The sequence below is a fragment of the Mastigoproctus giganteus genome, chromosome 9, assembly GCF_048544385.1.
Source record: "Mastigoproctus giganteus isolate SK-2022 chromosome 9, ASM4854438v1, whole genome shotgun sequence".
Lineage (NCBI taxonomy): Eukaryota > Metazoa > Arthropoda > Arachnida > Uropygi > Thelyphonidae > Mastigoproctus > Mastigoproctus giganteus.
The window spans coordinates 11,658,491-11,681,635 of NC_143583.1; the positions used below are offsets into that span (position 1 = coordinate 11,658,491).

A 23,145-nucleotide genomic window follows, 5' to 3' on the forward strand; every position below is an offset into this window, starting at 1 on the left:
ACACCACGAATTGTCAAACTAATAGAGCAAGCTTATCTGCGAAAAGATCTAAAACTCCCAAGCACTTTCTAATTCATTTCACAAATATACGTGGTCGCAATTCTAATCTCAATGATGTCCATTTCCACTTGCAGTCTGCCAAACTCCGTGTACTTTTTCTGACAGAATCTCAGTTATCGGTTGATTCAACTACTGCTCATCTCAGATGCCCAAATTATTCGCTGTATGATTCCTTTTGCCTCAAAGGTGGTACTTGTGCATATGTCCTTTCTGATATTCCCTGTCAGAGACTTGGCAATTTGGAATCTCCTCTCTTTGATCTTCTCTGTCTTAAAATCTCTCTACCTCATTGTGTCAAATTCATCTGTTGTCTCTACCGTTCTCCCAACTCCGCTAATCACTTGGAGCTCTTTGACTTCCTCTCTTTGCAACTTGACTTTTCTCCAGTCCAACTTTCCTAACAGTGAGGTAATTTTTCTTGGTGATTTTAATGTTCACAACTCCAGCTGGCTTCCGTTTTCTAGTCACACCGACCCAGCAAATTCGAGATGCTGAGGCTTTTGTAATTACTAATGACCTACACTAGACTCCTGGGAGATTTCCTTGGATTGGAAAAGTGCAAATGTATCTCCCATACATAAGGGTGGCTCTAAAAGTGAAGTTGGAAATTATTGACCTGTCAGTCTGACTTCAATAGTAGGGAAAATCATGGAGGCAATGATCAAGGGTGGAATTCAGGATCATTTGGATCGAACTGAAATTCTCAAGGATACTCAGCATGGTTTTGTAAAGGGAAAATCATGTTTAACAAATCTGGTTCGCTATTTCGAAAGGGTCACTCACGAGCTGGATTTAGGGAATAATTTCGACATTGTTTATTTAGATTTCAGCAAAGCTTTTGACTCAGTCCCACATGATATACAGGAATTTTTACAGCAGGGATAAGGAGGTGATTATTCCATTGTATAAGGCAATGGTCAGGCCACACCTAGAGTACTGTATACAGGTCTGGAGGCCTCATTTCAAGAAGGATGTAGAGCTGCTGGAACGAGTACAGAGAAGGGCAACAAGATTAGTGAATGGAACAAAGGGGTGCTCTTACGAAGAAAGGCTTAAGTTTTGCAAATTACAGTGTCTGGAGACTAGGCACCAGCGAGGTGATCTGATAGAGGTGTATAAAGCCTTGAATGGTTTAAGCATGCTCAATACTGATGGGATTCTTCCTCTAGCTCAGAAAAATCACCTGAGAGGGCATAAATTCAAATTGAGGAAAGACAGATGTAGGATAGACGTGCGGAAATTTGCCTTTAGCCTGCGGGTGGTTGGTTGGTGGAACAGACTGCCATCCCTTGTGGTGGAGGTTGATAGCCTAAATAAGGCTAAGGCTCAGCTGGACAGGTATTTTGAACGAACAGAGGGGTGAAGTGGAAGGGGTTTTTTTTTTTTTTTTTTTTGGCTGATGCTGCATAAGCGTGCTTTCTTGCATCAAATGCCTCTACTAATGCTAAAAAATGCTAAAAAAAAAAAAAATGAGCGGTTGCTTTATAAGCTGGACCAAGTTGGAATCACTGGGAAAATCCTTAAATGGATAGAAGGATGGCTTCAGGGCAGGAGGCAGAGGGTTGTGATAAATGGCTATTCCTCAGATTGGGTTGATGTAAGAAGTGGGGTTCCCCAAGGATCAGTATTAGGACCACTGTTGTTTTTAATTTTCATAAACGACATTGATGAAGGGATAGAGGGCGTGATGTCTAAATTTGCAGATGATGTTAAAATTGGTAGAGTAGTTAATGATCACTGTCAAGCTGAGCTTCTTCAGAGAGACCTAGATAGACTTCAGGAATGGTCAGAAAAATGGCAGCTGTGCTTTAATCCAACAAAGTGTAAGGTATTACACCTGGGAAACAGTAATCCCAAAATAACTTATTCACTTGGTGGAGTTCAACTAAACCCAGTACTGGAGGAAAGGGACTTGGGTGTTACAATACGGTCAGACATGACATTCTCTGATCATTGTAAACAGGTTGCAAGGAAGGCCCATGGTGTCCTATCGATGATCTATCGAACTTTTGCAAGTAGAGATAGGGACGTGATAATCCCATTATATAAGGCTTATGTTAGACCACACTTGGAATACTGTGTTCAAGTATGGAGACCGCACCTAAAGAAAGACATCAAGCTTCTTGAAAGGGTGCAAAGAAGGGTAACTCGCCTGGTGAGATCGGCAAAAGGGCGTCCTTATGATGAAAGACTTCGAATATGTGAGTTGCAGAGTTTGGAAACTAGACACCTTAGAGGAGATTTGATTGAGGTGTTTAAGGCTCTGAGAGGCATCAGTAAAATGAATGAGGACAAAATTTTCAAGATTATAAATGATGCTAGAACTAGGGGACATAAATTAAAGTTACGGGGGAAATGTTTAGATTGGACTGCAGGAAGTTTTATTTTAGCCAGCGAGTTAAAAGTTACTGGAACAAGTTGGCTTCATGGGTGGTAGAGGCCGACAGTTTGGGGAAATTCAAAGGTCATTTGGATAGTACTTTCAGGTAAGGGAAGCGCATAGGATGATAGGTTTAATTTCCTTTTTATTTATTTTTTATTTTATTTTTTTTATTTATTAATTATTATTAATTAGTTATTTATTTTATTTATCTATTTATTTATTTATTTTTTGTTTTTATTATTGTTTTGTTCGGATTTTTTTTTTTTTTTGGCTGGTGCAGCATAAGCCACAGGCTTTCTTGCACCATGCGGCCGTTACTAATACTAGCACAGATTGTTCATTTACCTACAAGAATACAGACAATCCTAATCATACAGCCAATACGCTTGATATTTTTCTCACAAACAACCCTTCTAAGTACACAGTCGAAGTGAGAGGTCCTTTAGGCACTTCAGATCACAACTTCATGACTGTTTTCTCCAATGGAACCTTTATCTCATGGCTATTCCCAAACTCGTGTTGTTTGGCATTACAAGAATGCAAAATGGGATGATGTGTGAGACATCTTTTCTTCTTTTCCTTGGTCAGATTACTGTTTCAAAACTTCTGATGTCAATGTTTGCTCAGATCGTGTCATTGAAATTATTCTTGCAGGAATGGAATCCTTTATCCCACAGTCCACTTTAAAATCTCGTCCTTTATCTACACCTTGGTTTTCCAATAAATGTGCTAAGGCTGTTCAAGAGAAGAATGTTGCATATTGTAATTGTCTTGTTTCTAATTCTTCAGTTTCATTTTCTGCCTACACCAAAGCTCGCAACAATTGTAAAGCAGTTATTATTCAGTCCAAACTAGAGTTTGAACAGGCTAAGAGTAGAAAACTTGCTTCTTGCCCTAATGGTAGCCGAGCATTCTGGTCTCTTGTCAAAGCTATTGGCCGCAAATTTTGCCCTTCTCTGCTCCCACCTCTGTTCAAACCAGATGGTACTGTTGTCACTTCAGCCAATGATAAAGCTGACCTGCTAGCATCCCATTTTTCTTCCAGCTCATGTATTAATTATCTCGGTAAAACACCTCCCACCATTCCCAACACGCTCTATTCAATGCCTCCTGTGGTCTTCCGTCAAAAGGATATCAGAAGGATTTTGATGAATCTTGATACTAAGAAAGCTCCAGGTCCTGATGGTATTTCTCCACTTGTTCTGAAAACCTGTGCTCCTGAACTTACTCCTATTCTTTGCTGCCTTTTTTCACTTTCTTATTCCAAAGGTGTTTTTCCATCTGCTTGGAAATTTGCTCATATCCAGCCAGTTCCTAAAAAGGGTGACAAATCCCTCCCATCCAATTATCGTCCTATTGCAATTACTTCTACTCTTTCTAAAGTAATGGAGAAATCGATTAACCGCCAACTCTTAAACTACCTAAAAACCTTCTGTCCGATCAAAGATCGCCAGTATGGATTCCGTCAGTGTCGATCCACTGGTGATATTCTGGCTTATGTTACCCATTTATGGACTAATTCAATGGAAAGGTTCGGTGAAATACAAGTAGTTGCTGTTGACATCTCAAAGGCTTTTGAACGTGTTTGGCATAAAGGTCTTCTAAACAAGCTTCCATCTTATGGTTTGCCAACTGTTTTTAGTAATTCGTTATCCAGTTTTCTCTCTGATTACTCACTGAGGGAGATGGTAGATGGCTTTCTGTCTTCAAACTTCTCCACTAATGCTGGTGTCCACCAAGGTTCAGTTCTGTCCCCCACTCTTTTCCTCTTGTATATTTATGACCTTCTTCCATTGACTGGAAATCTTATCCATAGTTTTGCCGATGATAGCTCATTGCATTCCACTTTCCATTTTGAGAAACCTTGTCCTGCTCAATCAGCTTCAACTTCTCGAAAATCTGCTACCAATTCCTTAAATGCCGATCTTCAGGTAATTCTCCAGTGGGGCAAAGACAACTTAGTTGATTTCAACCCTTCTAAAACTTGGCACAAGCACATTACAAATATTACTTCCTCTGCATCTAAAAAACATGGTTTTCTCTTTCTCTCTCTCGGCGTTTCTTTTCCAAACAGCTGCTCACTCTGTATAAATCGCAAATCTGCCCTGCCATGGAATATTGTTTCCACATCCGGGGTTGTGCCCCCAAAACTTCTCTCAGGCTTCTTGATTCCATTCAGAAGAGGGCAGTTAGGTTAATTAATGATTCATCTCTAACAGAGTCTCTCCACTCGCTTTCTTATAGACGTACTGTTTCTGCTGCATGCCTCTTCTACAGATACTACAGATACCATGGGCACTGTTCTTCTAAACTGGCTTCTATAATTCCCGCTCTCTCTTTCAAAACAGTCCAAACATGTGCTGCCACCAGCCAACATCCATTTACTGTCCAACTTCAAACCCACAGAACCAACTTTTCATCTTCCTCATTTATTCATTCAACTGCCGTTTTCTGGAACAACCTTCCTTCATACGTATTTCCTGAAAATTACAATCTACAGAAGTTCAAGTCCAATATCAACAAATATCTTCTTTTGTCTTCTCAACCTCCAACCCAAACACGGTACTAAGTACTATAGGTTCTAATACCGTTCGTGTTTGGGTTTCACATATAAAAAAAAAAAAAAAAAAAAAAAAAAAAACAAAATCAGTAGTTAAAGAAATAATGCAAATTCATCTTGATATGAGAAGGCCAATGCTATGAGACATAGCACTTCTCATATCAAGTGATGACCTCTTACTATGAGGTCATCAGAAAGGAACTGAATGCAAAGAATAATTTTAGCATTATACAGGATGTCTCAAAAATATTGGTACAAACGTTTAGGGGAGGTAGGTAACATCTAAATGAATGTGAACTGCATAGGAACCCATAACCGGAAACGTCACTGTAAGTCGGTACATGGCACTGTTCATCAGTTCGAAAGAGGGAAAATTTCTGGTTTACTCATTCAAGCAGTAGTCGCCGCACAAAGAGCATGCATCGATATAGGAACTGTGAGCTGGCAGACACGCACCATGTCCTAGTGTATGGATTAGCAGAGGGCCCACATGGTGGGAGCCCCCAAGCGGCACAACATCACTTTGCAATAAATGGGCAGGTATGGTCAGTGACTGCTTATTCGGCCCATACCTGTTACCATCCCGCATGAACTTCGCTAAATATCAGATCTTTCTTGAACAAGTTCTACCAGGATTACTTGACGATGTTCCAGCAAATGTGAGACACAACATTTGGTTTCCACATGATGGGGCCCATTATGGAAGGTGTGTTCATGATCATTTGAACAGGTGTTTTGGGTGTCGATGGATTGGCTGTGGTGGACCTGTTGCCTGGTTCCCACGCTCACCTCATTTATCGAGCCTTGATTTCTTTCTGTGGGGGGAACCCTCAAATCTATCGTGTATGAATCGCCTGTGGAGATGGAAGTGGATCTCGTGAAAAGACTCGTCTGCGTTGCTGCTACTGTCAAAGAAACTCCAGGTGTGTTTAACCGTGTCCGCCAATCCATGCTGCGTCGGTGTCACGCATGAATCGCATCTCATGGTGGAACCTTCAAGCATCCGTTGTAACATCATGAAATGCATCCATCTCGTACTCCATTGTTAATATTATGTCAAATAAATGTTTGTCACTAATTAGTGTCTTGTGTCATTTCTGCTTCTGCTACTACTTTCCTGTGATGTTTCCGGTTATGGGTTCCTATGCGATTCACATTCCTTTAGATGTTACCTACCTCCCCTAAATGTTTGTACCAATATTTTTGAGACACCCTGTATAGAGTGCTGTACTCTGTATTTGAATTTCAAAATTCAAAACGTCTAAAATCTGTAAATTTCTTGGCAAAATCTGAAAATGTGATGCTGCTACATGCTACAGCAAACTTGCTTTTTTGCTATATGCCTGCTGGAGAGGGGTCATTTTCGTTGTAATGCTTTCGTCTTCTCAACCACACTTTACAGCTCAGTTTTGTTTTCATTTTTCATAACATTTTAGTGGTTAAGGAATTGCTGTTTACAGTGTTGGGCAATTGTCACTAAGAAATAAAAATCAGTTTTAAGTGAAAATTTATTAAGCTATGTATGATCCTGGACCATCAGTCAAAATTCATTGTCATGACAATATCACCAATATCAACCACCTAAAAATGCAGCTGAATTTTGGACAAAAAGCAACTCTAGAATTACAGGCTCACTTACTGTATTGAATTTTCTAACCAAAAGACCAGGGATACATTCATGAACAAAGGTCAGTCACAGCCAAAAGCTAGATATCCTCTATGCACTTGTTTATATTACCCAATCACAAGCTACCCAACTTTTTTTTTTAATTTAAAACAGTTCCGAATGAAACAAAAGTCAAATCCTAGGTATCCACTTATGTCATTTGTAGAAAGTTGATGGTAATCAGTCAGTGCATGATATATCTATCACTTAACCCTTGTTCATTAGCATTAGTAGAGGCATATAAATGCAAGAAAGCAAGCTTATATAGCATCAGCCAAATAAAAAAAAAATATATTCCCATTTCACCCATACATTCACTCCAAATGCTTGTCTAGTTCTCCCTTAAACTTATTTAAGTTTATAAAAGGAATGGTTGAGTGGGAGAAGACAGAGTGGTAATCAATGGACACTGCTCTTCGTGGACAAATATTATTATTGGAGCCCCCCCCCAAGGGTTCAGTATTGGGTCCATTGTTGTTTTCTGGGTTTATTAATGATATTGATGATGGTATATCAGGCTTAATGTCCAAGTTTGCAGACGATACAAAGGTCAGCAGGGTTGATAATGACACTAATGACAGTACGCTGCTGCAACAGGATCTAGAAAAGTTGAGCAGATGGGCTGAGAGGTGGCAACTGAAGTTTAATATTGATAAATGTCAAGTACTGCATATGGGAAGCAGCAATCTCAGGGTAATGTATCAACTGTGTGGTACTACACCGACAGTGGTAGAGAATGAAAAGGACTTGGGTGCAATTGTGCAGGCAGATATGAAATTTTCTCATCAGTGCAGATGGTCTGCAAGAGTAGCTCATGGTGCCTTGTAAATCATATATAGGAATTTTTCTAGCAGGGATAAGGAGGTGATTATCCCAATGTATAAGGCAATGGTCTAACCACACCTTGAGTACTCTATATAGGTCTGGAGGCCTCATTTTAAGAAGGATCTAGAACTGCTGGAATGAGTACAGAGAAGGGCAAAAACATCTGAGCAGTGCAGTCGGGCAGCAAGAGTAGCTCATGGTGTCTTGTCAATGATATACAGGAATTTTTCTAGCAGGGATAAGATGATTATTCCCTTGTATAAGGCAATGGTCAGGCCACACCTTGAGTACTGTATACATGTCTGGAGGCCTCATTTCAAGAAGGATGTAGAGCTGCTGGAACGAGTACAGAGAAGGGCAACAAGATTAGTGAATGGAACAAAGGGTTGTTCTTACGAAGAAAGGCTTAAGTTTTGCAAATTACAGTGTTTGGAGACTAGGCACCGGAAGTGATCTGACAGAGGTGTATAAAGTCTTGAATGGTTAGAGCATGCTGAATGCTCATGGGATTCTTCCTCTTGCTCAGAATAATTGCTTGAGAGGGCATAAATTCAAATTGAGGAAAGTAGTAGTAGTAGTGGCATGTGATGCAAGAAAGCAAGTGTATGAGCTTATGCAGCAACCGCCAAAAAAAAACACCATTCCCTGCAAATGCCTGTCTAGTTCCTCCTTAAATTTATTTTACCTGTCACCTTCCACAACGACAGATGGAAGTTTGTTCCAGCAATTAACCACCAGCTGGCTAAAGGCAAATTTCCACACATCTAGTCTACATATGTCCTTTCTTAATTTGAATTTATGCCCCCTTAGGTTTGTAATCTGAACAAGTGGAAAGATCCCACCAGAGTTCAGCTTGCTCAACTCATTCAAGGCCTTATACACCTCAATCAGATCACCGCACAGGTGCCTAGTCTCCAGCCACTCCGATTTGCAGAACGTAAGCCTCTCTTCATAAGGGGGATCGCTTCATTCTCCTCACCAATCTTGTTCCCTTCTCTGTACACGCTCAAGCAAATCTACATCCTTCCTAAAATGAGGCCTCCACACCTGTACGCAGTAATCAAGGCGTGGCCTGACCATTGCCTTATATGGAGGAACAATCACCTCCTTTTTCCTGCTAGCAAAATTCCTATATATCATTGACAAAACCCCATGACCTGCCCTGGCAGACTGTCTGCATTGCTCAGAAAACTTCATATCTGACTGCACAATTACTCTCAGGTCTTTTTCTACCACATTAAATGTAGTACCACACAGTTGGTACTTTTCTCTGGGGTTACTTCTACCCACATGCAGTACTTTGCATTTCTCAAGGTTAAACTTCAGTTGCCACTTCTGCCCATCTGCCCAAATTATCTAGATCCTGTTGCAGGATCTAGATAATTTGCATTACTGTCATTAACAACCCTGCCAACCTTTGTAACATCTGCAAACTTCGACACTAATCCTAGAGGTGTATAAAGCCTTGAATGGTTTAAGCATGCTCAATGCTGATGGGATTCTTCCTCTAGCTCAGAAAAATCACCTGAGAGGGCATAAATTCAAATTGAGGAAAGACAGATGTAGGATAGACGTGCGGAAATTTGCCTTTAGCCAGCGGGTGGTTGGTTGGTGGAACAGACTTCCATCCCTTGTGGTGGAGGTTGATAGCCTAAATACGTTTAAGGCTCAGCTGGACAGGTATTTTGAACGAACAGAGGGGTGAAGTGGAAGTGGGCTTTTTTTTTTTTTTTTTTTTGGCTGATGCTGCATAAGCTTGCTTTCTTGCATCAAATGCCTCTACTAATGCTAATGCTAATCCTGATATACCTTCATCAATATCACTGATAAATATACAAAACAACAGAGTACCCAACACCGAACCCTGTAGGACTCCACTAATAACATTAGTCCATGAAGAGCACTGTCCATTGATTACCACTCTCTGTCTTCTCCCACTCAACCACTGCTCCAATTTGTGCAGCAGTCTTCCATGTGCAACAGTATCAAAGGCCTTTCTAAGATCCAAATGTGTGATATCAAAATTATTCTTTGCATCCAGTTCCTTTGTGACCACATCATAGTATCCAATCAAATTGGTCAGACCAGACTTTCTTTAACAAATCCATGCTGTGTCCGAGCTATAACTGAAGTCTTGTCTAGATGATCCTGCAGTGCTTCTTTAACCAGTGTCTCCATTAATTTCCCTGGAACAGAAGTTAAACTAACATGTCTGTAATTACTTGTCGCCCTTTGATCTTCCTTTGTGAATAGGGGTCACATTTGCACATCTCCGGTCCGTGGGTACCTCCCAAGTCCAAGGAAACTCTGATAATTATGGCTAAGGGTTTGCTTACTTCTTTTGATGCTTCCTTTAATATAAGTGGATAGATGTCATTCACCCCAGGCACCTTTCTTATGTTTATCTTCAACAATTTCTCCTCCAATTTGCTCTCAGTTATTACGAAATCATCTAGCTCACTGCCAGAGTTTAATACACCTCTGGCATTCCTCACCCTGAAGAACTCCTCATCTGTGAATGTAGATTTAATTAAATTGATGCCAATTCTACCTTGGTAGTTTACTAGATATAAAAATTGTGTGATTGTTTCTTTGTAGTCTTTGGCTAGAGGCTTAGACTCTTTTGTAGTCTAAGGCTCTAGCCAAAAAATGTCTTTTATACTAAAAATAATGTTAAGATTATTCTAGTTCTTTAGTAAGTAAAATATACTTTATCTTTTTCATTCTATTTTTATCAACACATTTTAAAAATTTCTGTGATTCATCATCAAGTCAATAAAAAAAAAACATTACTTACTTTGCATTTATTACAATAACCAAAGCGAGGAAGAATACCAAAAATGGATCTGCCAACTGAAGGTAAATATCCCACATAGTTTGAATAACTTTCAAATCACATGTTGCAGAAAATAAGCTGGAAAACTGTAATTAGAAAAAAAAAAAAAAAACATCAATAAAGATCAATATTTTTCCTATTACTATCGTAGTTAACTAGCATTAGAACATAACAACATAACTTCATTATATTATTAAAAATTCAGAGTAACAAAGCTTATAAAAATTACTGTATAATTTTATGAGTTTTGTATTTCCAACTGGCTAGAATTTAGTAGTTAAAGTAAATTCAAGTAAATTTACAGCAAAAGCTTCATGCTACAAGTGCTACAAAATGTAGAACTTTTAGTTATAAGCCTCATTCAGTATTTAAGCAATAAGCAAGCATACATGCACAATAATGGACACTGCTCAACGTGGACTAATGTTATTAGTGGAGTTCCTCAGGGTTCAGTGTTGGGTCCATTGTTGTTTTCTGTATTTATAAATGATATAGATGATGGTATATCAAGCTTAATGTCCAAGTTTACAGACGATACAAAGGTTGGCAGGGTTGTTAAGGACACTACTGATGCTATGCTACTGCAACAGGATCTGGAAAGGTTGAGCAGATGGGCTGAGAGGTGGCAAATGAAGTTTAACATTGACAAATGTAAAGTACTACATATGGGAAACGGTAACCCCAGATCAACGTATCAACTCTGTGGTACTACGCTGACAGTGGTAGAGAATGAAAAGGACCTGGGGGTAATTGTGCAGGCAGATATGAAGTTCTCTGAGCAGTGCAGACAAGCTGCAAGAGTAGCTCATGGTGTCTTGTCAATGATATACAGGAATTTTTCTAGCAGGGATAAGGATGTGATTATTCCCTTGTATAAGGCATTGGTCAGGCCACACCTTGAGTACTGTATACAGGTCTGGAGGCCTCATTTCAAGAAGGATGTAGAGCTGCTCGAACGAGTACAGAGAAGGGCAACAAGATTAGTGAATGGAACAAAGGGTTGCTCTTACGAAGAAAGGCTTAAGTTTTGCAAATTACAGAGCCTGGAGACTAGGCATCGGCGAGGTGATCTGATAGAGGTGTATAAGGCTTTGAATGGCTTGAGCATGCTGAATGCCGATGGGATTCTTCCTCTTGCTCAGAATAATCACCTGAGAGGGCATAAATTCAAATTGAGGAAGGACGGATGTCGGATAGATGTGCGGAAATTTGCCTTTAGCCAGCTGGCAGTTGGTTTGTGGAATAGACTCCCATCGCTTGTTGTTGAAGTTGATAGCCTAAATAAATTTAAGGCTCAGCTGGACAGGTATTTCGAACGAACGGAGGGGTGAAATGGGAGTAGTGGTTGTTTTTTTTTTTTTTTTTTCGGCTGATGCTGAATAAGCATGCTTTCTTGCATCATATGCCTATACTAATGCTAATGCTAAAGTATCGTAAATAGGAATATAAAGCTACTCTAGAAAATAAGTTTATATGCCAATTTAAGCTAATAAAACAAAAATAAATCAGAAAAAACTAAATAAATCTGTTCCAGGAGTAGCAAAAAGCTACATCCGTACAGGCTACTGTTGTCCTCAAATTACCTTCTTCTCTTGAACAGCCTTAGCACATTTATTGGAAAACCAAGGTTTAGATAAAGGACGAGATTTTAAAGTGGAGTGTGGGATAAAGGGTTCCATTCCTACAAGAATAGTTTCACTGAAACGATCTGAGCAAACGTTGACATCACAAGTTTTGAAACAGTAATCCGACCAAGGAAAAGAGGAAAAGAAGTCTCGCAGGTCATCCCATTTTGCATTCTTGTAATGCCAAACAACATGAGGTTGGTAATAATCATGAGATAAAGGTTCCATTGGAGAAGAGACAATCACCAAGTTGTGATCTGAAGTGCCTAAAGGACCTCTCACTTCGACCGTGTACTCAGAAGGGTTGTTTGTGAGAAAAAGATCAAGCATATTGGCTGTATGATTAGGATTGTCCGGTATTCTTGTAGGTAAATAAACAATCTGTGCTAGGTCATTAGTAATTGCAAAAGCCTCAGCATCTTGACCAGCTTAGTCGGTGTGACTAGAAAACGGAAGCCAGCTGGAGTTGTGGACATTAAAATCACCAAGAAAAATTACCTCACTGTTAGGAAAGTTGGACTGGAGAAAGTAAAGTTGCAAAGAGAGGAAGTCAAAGAACTCCAAGTGATTAGTGGAATTGGGAGAACGGTAGAGACAACAGATGAATTTAACACAATGAGGTAGAGAGATTTTAAGCCAGAGAAGATCAAAGAGCGGAGATTCCAAATTGCCAAGTCTTTTACAGGGAATATCAGAAAGGACATATGCACAAGTACCACCTTTGAGGCAAAAGGAATCATACAGCGAATAATTTGGGCATCTGAGATGAGCAGTAGTTGAATCAACTGATAACTGAGATTCTGTCAGAAAAAGTACATGGGGTTTGGCAGACTGCAAGTGGAAATGGACATCGTTGAGATTAGAATTGAGACCACGTATATTTGTGAAATGAATTAGGAAGTGCATGGGAGGTTTAGATCTTTTCGCAGATAAGATTGCTCTATCAGTTTGACAATTCATGGTGTATTCAATAGTAAGAAAAAGTGGATGGGACATGCTGTATGAAGTAATGAAATTTTTGGATATGGAGTACACGTGGTAAGAATATACCCAGATCCTTGATATAATGTGGCCTCGACAATGCTCCACGCATACACACTACTCGGACTCCCTCCAGTCACTATCTGGCATAGTAGAGGTAGCAAGATTATACACTAGCTGATCCGGAAGCCTCTTAGAGAGTTACCAATAGGTTCGGTCCGGTGTACTAACTAGCGGCCGGCCTGCGAACACCGTTTTAGAGCTGTACCCTCGAAATGTAAGGAATATTGGATCTCGCCACGACGATCATCATAACCTCAAAAGTCATCAATCATACTGCATGATGGAAGAGATAGGGAAGGGGTGACCGGAACTTAGCTCTAGTGACTAAACATGGGTTCCACCACTTCAAGCCTCCAACAAGCAAAGTGGTGGTATTTTACCGGTTGATGAGAGTCATCTACCACCTAGTACTGCCTGGTAACATAGAGGGGCGGCGTTCCTCCATGTGGTGTGGGCACCACACCTCTACCCCTGCTTACGTTGGTTCACACCTGGGTGACCCACCATGTACTTGTGCATGGAGATTATACCCAGGATTACTATCAGTCCCACCATTGATTTATTGATTTGAAATTATTGTTTTTCTAAAAAGTGATTTAAATTTAGTAGTATAACATTATTTTGTGATTTTCTGATTAATCTGATGTATTTATTCTTTACTCGGCCTTGTAATTGCATAAAAGTATCGATAAGGGTATCAAATCCATGTGTTACAAGTTTCAGCTACGCTGAACAAGAAGTTTTTTAGCCATATTTAGCCACTTTATTGACCAATTGTTACATCAAATTATTTTCTATAAGTAGCTTATAGACCTAGTCAGGATTCTTAGTTTATTCTGAATTGAGACAGCAAGATTTGGAAGTTAATTAATACTTAAGTGTCAGTAGATTTACCATTCGTAACTTGCCGTTGTTATACGACACAACGTTATATCCCGAAACAGATAGCGTAAGCTTAGAATAGTACAGTATATAATATAATATTGTCAAATAATCAGTAAAATCTATTAATTTTGTTTAACTTCATTGTCAATTAAATTGTACTTTTAACTAAATACATAACGACTTAGATTACAAAAGTAACATAATTAATTAATTAATACATAACTTGATACGGAAGTTATATAAACGGAACTCTTAGATAATACTCGATACTGAAAAATATATATAGCGTTATAACTGTGTTGGGATACAAATTTAGGGTTTTAATTTTGTACTGAAATTGAAATTAAATCGAAATCATGACTCAGACCAGAGTCATGAGCAAAGCAAAAGGCGCAAGCTAATGGGAATGCTGTGGCTCACGGGAGAACTGAAAAGGAGGGGCAGCTGCCCACTGAATCACAGCCTTTTAAAATGCACTGTTTGCATGACGTTTGTGGAGAAATCGGGTACGGGACATGATATTGCCATGGGTGATGTCTTTGTGTGTGCATGATGCAAGGAGTGTAACGAAATCAGGCAACAACTCAGTGTTGTTATGGGCCTATATGAGAGCTTGAAGGACAGGTTGGATGCCCTTGAAGGATGTAAATTGAGGGGCCCATTAAGCTCTCAGCTGCCCACATCAACGTCAGAGCTTGCACTTGGTCATCACGCAACACAGTGGCACAGGAACTAGTAGTTGTTGGTGAATCATGATTCATGAACAATAGAATGAATCATGGGCCACTGTAACTGCTGTTTGTAGCACACATGGAAACTTAACTTTTTTTTTAAGCAAATAACAAAGTTTAATTCTTGTTCGGTGATTGAAAATCTTATATTTACACCATTATTATTGCGTTTTAACTCACTAGCATGATTGGCAGAAACCAGCTAGAAATTGCTTTGCTATTTAGTGTACTTACTTCAGCACTACTGCTGGAGTTGTTAACAGTAGTACTTTTACTCTATGTGCTGCTAGTAGGTGAAATAAAATGTCACCACTTATTTTTGGAAATCTCATTGAAAAGGCTAGAGAAACTCAAGCCATTCCTCTTGATATTTGTATGACTTCTGATTTAGCATAATCAGGTTTTCTAAACAAGCAACCATCTTATTGTCTACCTGCCATTTTTTTTTATAAAACTTGTACAATGGAAGAATAGTAGATTTCCAGTCCAATTACCCACAATGTACCAAGAATATTGAAAAAAAAACACCAACCTGAAAGTTCAAGACTTATCTAAGAGATAACCTAGAAAATGAAATCAACAATGTAAGGTCCATTTTCCACAACAAAAAATATCTGAAATACATGAATATGATTATAAACAAAATATAATGTTTCAGAGTCCTGTCTCAGGGGCACCAAAATTTTGCCAATTTGTGTGAAAAAAAAAAAAAACTGCCGAAAAGGTCAGAGAATATAATACTGGTAACTTTACTAAGACAACCACAATGTACTAAGACAACCATAGCTAGGTTTCAAAACTACTGTAGAAATAAGAACACTAATTATACCATGCAACTAAATACAGCAAATAAATGAAATGTGAGCATTATACTTGACAAGATTTGAATTTTCTACCTGACATCCAAGGTACCCTATGTTCAAATTAAAAGTGCAAAATACTGCATATGGGTAGCAATAACCAAAGAGAAATGTACCAACTGTGTGGTACATTTACTACACTCAGGAAAGTGGAAAAGACTTGGGGGTAATTGTGCAGTCAAATATGAAGTTCGCTGAGCAGTGCAGACGGGCTGCCAGGGCAGGTCATGGAGGGAGGTGATTATCCTGTTATACAAGGAAATGGTCAGGCCACACCTAGACTACTGTGTACAGGTCTGGAGGCCTCATTTTAGGAAGCATGTAGAGTTGCTAGAGCAAGTACAAAGAAGTGCAACAAGATTAGTGAGGGGGAACAAAGGGGCACTTTTACCAAGAAAGGGTTAAGTTCTGCAAACTGCAGTGCCTGGAGATTGGGCACCTGCGAGGTGATCTGATTGAGGTGTATAAGGCCTTGAATGGGATGAGTAAGCTGAATGCTGACGGGATTCCTCCTCTTGATCAAATTAACAACTTGAGGGGGGCATATTGAGGAAAGACAGTTTTAGAATAGATGTGTGGAAATTTGCTTTTAGCCGGAGGGTAGTTAATTGGTGGAACAGACTTCCATCGTTTGTTGCGGAAGTTGACAGCCTAAATAAATTTAAGGCTGAGCTCGACAGGCATTTGGAACGAATGGAGGGGTGAAATGAGAGAGGGTTTTTTTTGGCTGATGCTGCGTAAGCTTGCTTTCTTGCATCGTATGCCTCTGCTAATTCTAAAATTAAATTAAAATCAATCTCAACCAAGGAAAGTGTTCCATTAGACTACAATGGCTCTCTATTTTTTGAAGACTAAAAAATGGGAAAGATCTCAGGAATAACATAACTCACTGAAAAATATCTTGATCTCCCTGCTACATGGATCAGCACTCCGGATGTCATCTTCCTTATGAACCCAACTGATTCACACATCCATAACATAACTAGCATCAGACCACTTAATTGCACAATTCAGAGATACCAATACCATGGACTCGTGTATTATAATAATCATTCACTGTACAAATCTACTATACCAAGTGGTGTACAGGACACTATGACAGTGGATTAACAGCCTTACACTAACTAAACCTATTTTCTGTTAGATGCCATCCCATTTCTAGTTAGATTATTATCCATAGCCAGAGTATACGTTCTTCCCTATTGCTTGATGCCACTGCTCCAACTTCTCCTTGATCTACACCTAGGCCTATTTACCATTCATTTGTGAATGGTAAATAGGCCTAGGGGGTAGATCAAGAAGAATAATAATCTCCCTTCTGCTCATACCATCCTAAGTCTGTTTCACATACCTTTAATTGAATATAATTTAGTCCAAAGGTTTTTTTTTTTTTTTTTCTTATTGCTTATGTGTAACATGGTCCTACCATTTTTTTTTTTTTTTATTTTGCTGGTGCTAAATAAGTTTGCTTACTTGCATCATATGCCTCTACGAATGTTAATGCTATCAGTTAGATTTTAATCAAAGTTTTCATTTCTGAAGATACTAATTTTTGATTAATTTATTTTAATTAGATCTCAATCCCATAGGTTAAAACTAACAAACTATTAAAAAATAGCTAATTTTTCTTTTGACTAATTTCACTTTTACTTTAAGTGAATCTGTCTAAACCGCTTCCACACCTCTTGCTTTACTAATTCTGATGTTTATTTCCATGATGATTCTTCTTTCTTCATTAAACAGTGAATTCCTGTATATAAAATAATTAACTTTTTCTAATTCTTGGGTATTTAGACAAGAATATAATAAAAAAAAACACATAATAATATAAATAAAATATAATAATAAAATACCAGTTATAGTCTAAAATTTTAAAACTAAATTATATAATTCATACCCAGTTTCCAGTATAACAGTCTGGAGTAATTTTCTTAGTATCGAGAAATGAACACAATTCTGGATCATGATATAGTAGTAGTAGTCTAAATAAGTGATAAGGATGACCTCTTTTCAAGCAAATCCTGCAAAACGATAAATAGCAAACATTAAACTGGATTTCATTTCAATTATTTTAAGGAAAAGAACAGTAAATAAATAGTTTACTGCTAAGAAGTAGTTAGCAATTTCCAAAAACCAGTTGAATTGCATAGAATGGGTAATTTTGCTATGTGATATATTACAAAAAAAAAAAAAAAAATCTAAAACACACATGTATCAAAATGATAAGTATCACTGACAAAATAATACCCTGTATTGAAGAAAAGTATGTAGCAGGATCAAACAAGCCCAGGGTTCAATTTCTATTTAAACCAATATTATATTTACAGTTATTTGCATATGAATTTTTTTTTATATATAATGACTTTTGCTATCTATACATTTATTCCTATTGATCATATAATTACAAAACACTTCAAGTTTCCATTTTGAAAGTTCCTTCATTCAGTTTTTTGTAATTGCCATAACTTCTTTACTGGAAAATCATTAAACTTTTAATAAGAATTTTAATTTGGGGGAAAAAATAAAAAATCATTAGTCATAAGGTCTAAGTGAATGATGTAAGATTCAGAAATAGTATGATGAGCAGAAACACTCAGGGGTAATCACCAAGTTTTCCTAGCCTAAACATCAGCTCTCTTCCCTCTATCAGCAAGCAATACTAACAAAATTATAAAATAGTAATGTAGAGTAAGATCTACATTACTATTTTATAATTTTGTGCACACACACACACACACACACGTGAGAGTGCACAAAAACATATGGAAAAAATCAACTACCCACTGACTAAATGCAAACTTCCATACATCCATTATGAACTGTCCTTCCTCAATTTGAATTTGTGCACTCTCACGTGTGTGTGTGTGTGTGTGTGGGCTGAGTAAGAGGAAGAATCCCATCAGCATTAAGCTTGCTCAATCCATTCAAAGCCTTAAAACCTCTCAATCAAATCACCTCGCAGGTGCCTAGTCTTCAGAGGCTGCAATTTGCAGAACTGAAACCTTCCTCGGCAAGAGCACCCCTTTCTTGCCCCTAACCAATCTCCTTACCTTCTCTGTACTCATTCCAGTAGCTCCATGCCTTCCTAAAATGAGGCCTCCAAAGCCTGTATGCAGTATTCAAGATGTAGACCGATCATTACTTTATATGATGGGATAATCGCCTCTTTATCCCTGCTAGAAAAATTCCTGTATATCGTTGAACAAACCCCACGAGCTGTCTTGGCAGCCTGTCTGCACTGTTCAGAGAACTTCATATCTGATTCCACAATTATCCCCAGGTCACCATTATTACCCCCTGGGTGTAGTAATACACAGTTGATAAGCTACTCTGGGGTTACTGCTACCCATATACAGTACTTTGAATTTGTCAATGTTAAACTTCAGTTGCCACTTCACAGTCCATATGTCCAACTTCTCTAGATACTGTTGCAGTAGCATACTGTCATTAACAACTCTGACAACCTTTGTATCATTGTAAACTTTGACATTAAGCCTGATATACCTTCATGAATATTACTGATAAATATACAAATCAACAATGGGGCCCAACACCAAACCCTGGGGAACTCCACTAATAACATTAGTCCACGAAGAGCAGTGTTCATAGTTAACAACTATCAGTCTTCCCCCACTTGACCATTCCTTTATCCATAGTAGCAACTTGCCCTTAATGCTATACTGCTCCAATTTGTACAGTAGTCTTCCATGTGCAACAATATCAAAAATTATATCAAAATTATTTTTTGCATCCAGTTCTTTTGTGACCACATCATAGTATCCAGTCAAATTAGTCAGACAAGACTTCCCCTTAACAAACCCATGCTATCTCAATTATAACTGCAATCTTGTTTAGATGATCATGCAATGCATCTCTAACCAGTGACTCCATTATTTTTTCTTCAACAGAAGTTAAACTGTAATTACTCATGTAATTTCTGCAAGAGAAGTTACATTGTAATTACTCATGGTCTGCAATTACTTGTGACACCCTTTAATCTCTCTCTTTGAACTGGGGATACATTCACACATCTCCAGTTTGCAGGGACCTCTGCTGAATCCAAGGGTGCTCTCATAATTACGGCGTTTGCTGCTTACTTCCTTAGCTACCTCCCTTAACATAATTCGATAGATCCATCCACCTTTCTTATGTTTAACTTCAATGATTTCTTTTCCACTTTCTGTCATTTGTTATAAAATCATTTAGTTCCCTTTAGAGATTTGAAAAATTCCCTTTTCCTAGAGCAGTGGTTCCCAAACTACTGAGATCTAGGGACCCCTTCAAAAAAAAAAAAGTTTATGAACCGTTTCAGAAATCAAAAAGTTTGCAGACTGAGATAGATAGATATCGATATATATATATATGGTGATTTGTTTCTCCATACTGCACCAAAAATGGACAGAGCACTGAGCACCGCACAACATTAATCAATAACCTGCTGGCCTTGATAAACAACAATGAACTGGTCGACATATTTAGACACCAGCACCCAGAAGAAAAGTCCTACACCTGGAGATCAGCAAATACAGCATCTGGAAGACTACCTTACCAAGCCCGACTGGACAGATACTACATCCCAAAACACACCATCCCCCTGGTCAGAAGCATCACACATTTGCCATCTTATATCTCAGATCACTCCTTTATCAAATTACAGCTCTCTTTCTCACCCAATCACTACAAAAGTGGAGGTGCTTATTGGATGTTCTACAATAGCCTTCTTCAAGACAAGGAATACATTTCTAAGCTGCAAGACCTGATATCCAACCTTGCCCAATCCAAAGACAGATTGGAGCCCATGAACACGTGGTGGCCTAGATTTAAAAGTAAACTGAAATCATTCTCACAAACCTACAGTCATCAGAAAAGTCAACAAAAGCATAATAACCTCTATCAACTTGAGCAAAGGCTGAAAAATCTCCCATCTGATAGTCAGACCTATCAGTCAACACTACAAGCCATACAAACCCACTTAGAACAATCTGCAAAGGGCGCCCTGCTCAGATCAAGATACACCCATATAAATCTATCTGATGCCCCGACCAAATACTTTTTCTCATTAGAAAGCAGACATCAGAAATCAACCACCATCACTGCCATTCAGCTGCAAAACGGAAACATCACTGAAGACCCAGAGGAAATCTTCTCTGAAGTAACAAGATTTTATAGAGAAATTTACAGTTCTCAAGAAAAATCACCCTACAAGAACTAACAGCAGCATGCAAAGCCCTTTCCAAAAATAAATCACCAGGTCTGGACGGATTGACTTCTGAATTCTTCCAAACGTTTTGGGATCAACTCGGAGTGCTACTCTTTGAAATGCTTGAAGAAGCTCAGTTCCATGGACTACCAGCTTCGGTCACCACCTCTGTCGCTCGACTGATTCCCAAGAAAGGAGATCGCACCAATTTACAAAACTGGCGCCCGATTTCCTTAATGAATACGGACTGTAAAATCATTTCCAAAGCCATCGCCAATAGATTAAAAGCCACTCTCCCTGATATCATCGATCACCAACAAACATGCTCTGTACCTGGAAGATCGATTCACGACAATCTACATCTGATCCGAGACCTCCTCTCCACTGCAAACAGCCAAAGAGAATTCCTAGCACTAATTAGCCTTGACCAGAAAAAGGCATTCGACAGCGTAGAACACAGCTACCTATTTCAAACCTTGAAAGCCTTTGGATATGGACCTTACATCATCGGAACAATCCATCTGCTATACAAGGAAGCCAAATTCTGCCTGAAACTCAACAACCAGCTCACCTGCCACTTTCCGTATTCCAGAGGAATAAAACAAGGCTGCCCACTCTCTGGACAACTCTATGCAATTGCCATAGAACCATTCCTTAATAAAATTGCCACCAGTATACAATCCCGACGAACGCTGCTACCAGAACCCCACCTAAATATAACCTACTCAGCATACGCAGATGACGTCACAATTGCAATACGACACGAGAGTGAATTTGAAGTCATTCAAAAGGCTCATGATCTTTATGCTCAAGCATCAGGCGCAAAACTCAACCACTGTAAGACCAGCGGCCTGTGGGCTGGCAACTGGAAAACTAGAACCGACTCCCCCATCCAAGGCATATGGTCCAGCGAGGGACAGAAATACCTAGGTGTGTACCTCGGCAATACCCTCCTTTTCTCCCAGAAGAACTGGCCCGAATTGCTGAGTCGTTTCACCAAAGTACTCGGGAGATGGAGAAGCGTGTGCGCCACATCTTCGTTGAGAGGGAGAGTGCTTGTGGTCAATCATATGGCGGCAAGCGTTCTCTGGCACACCTTCAAAATTCTCACTCCACCTGCTGACTTCCTCCACCAAATCCAGGCATCTGTCCGAAGCTTCCTTTGGAACAAAACCAACTGGATGTCCTACTCCAAACTTAGCCAACCACTTACTCACGGGGGTCAAGGGTTGGTCTCTTTTGACGACAAAATCACAGCATTCCGGATCACCTTTCTTCTTAAGACGCTGCAAACAAAATACGCACATTCCAACACTACGGATAAACTACTAGCAACAGCCACAAGAGGACTATCCCTTTCAACAATATTGAGAATGGACATGGCACCAGTACCACTCAAACTACCACCGTTTTATAAAGATGCACTATACCGCTGGAAAAAGCTAAACCTTCACCATAATCTTGACAGAACATCCCTTCCCGGAATACTTTCAGAACCGCTCTTCTACAATAAAAGAATAATAGACCCTGCAAATGATGATATTCTCTTCTTCCCTACGTGGAACTGGGCAGGAATAAGAACCATAGGCGACCTCCTGACACCAAACCTTGAATGGAAAGGATCAGAAGATTTGCCCATTAAAACCATTAATGCAAAGCAGCAACACATACATCTAAAATCAGCGATCACACAAGCTCTTCCAGACATCACTACAACTAAAGGGATTGGAAATGTCACTGGATCCTCGCTTACACCAACATTCGTCATCACATCACCAGAAGACACGGTACCTCTGTCTCCTGCACCTTCCAAAAAAGTCTATCAGCTAATCATGTCTCGCCATGCAACCACGATTTTCCCGTCATTCACCTGCCAAGCTGTCCCTGCACCCCTCTCCACTCACCACAAGCCACCATCAAACTTTCAGTGGAACCTTCCGTACAGGACAAAATGTTCCAAATCGGACGCAGACATCCAGTAGAGACTGTGGCACAACATCCTTCCCACCCCAGTCAAGTTACAAATCTTTGGGTTACGCTCCTCAAACTACTGCCTCTTCTGCGCCACCCCAGGTACCCTGGAACACATATACCTGGCATGCCCTGTGAACAAGGAACTCGTCAAATACGCTTTGGATGCAGCAATTTGGGTGTTCAGGCATAGATCTAATTTTATATGCATAGCATAATATAAGTTGTTGCCTTCTGATAGAGAGAGGGGGTTCGTGAGCTTCGGCATATAGACTATGTATTGGAGACGTACGATATGCTCCTAGAGCAATGCGTATTGCACTATGATGGAGAGGATCAAGCCAACGAAGGACACTAAGCCTTGCTGAGCTATACACTGGTGCCCCATAGTCAAGTTTTGATCTTATTAAAGATCTGTATAGCCGTAATAAGGTAAGGCGATCAGCTCCCCACTTTGTTGCTGAGAGAACCCGGATAATATTTAATTTTTGTTGGCAGG

General features: G+C 39.3%; 1 protein-coding gene across 1 annotated transcript in view; it reads right to left on the reverse strand.

Annotated features, from left to right (window-relative positions):
* The window catches only part of TBC1D23 (TBC1 domain family member 23), a 249,771-nt gene that overhangs the window by 154,224 nt on the left and 72,402 nt on the right, over positions 1-23,145 (reverse strand). The window contains exons 5-6 of the mRNA XM_090381875.1: positions 17,373-17,496; positions 10,292-10,416 (exon numbers count right to left, since the gene is read on the reverse strand). Coding sequence (XP_090238001.1) covers positions 10,292-10,416; positions 17,373-17,496 — 249 coding nt within the window. The remainder of the gene's footprint in view (positions 1-10,291; positions 10,417-17,372; positions 17,497-23,145) is intronic.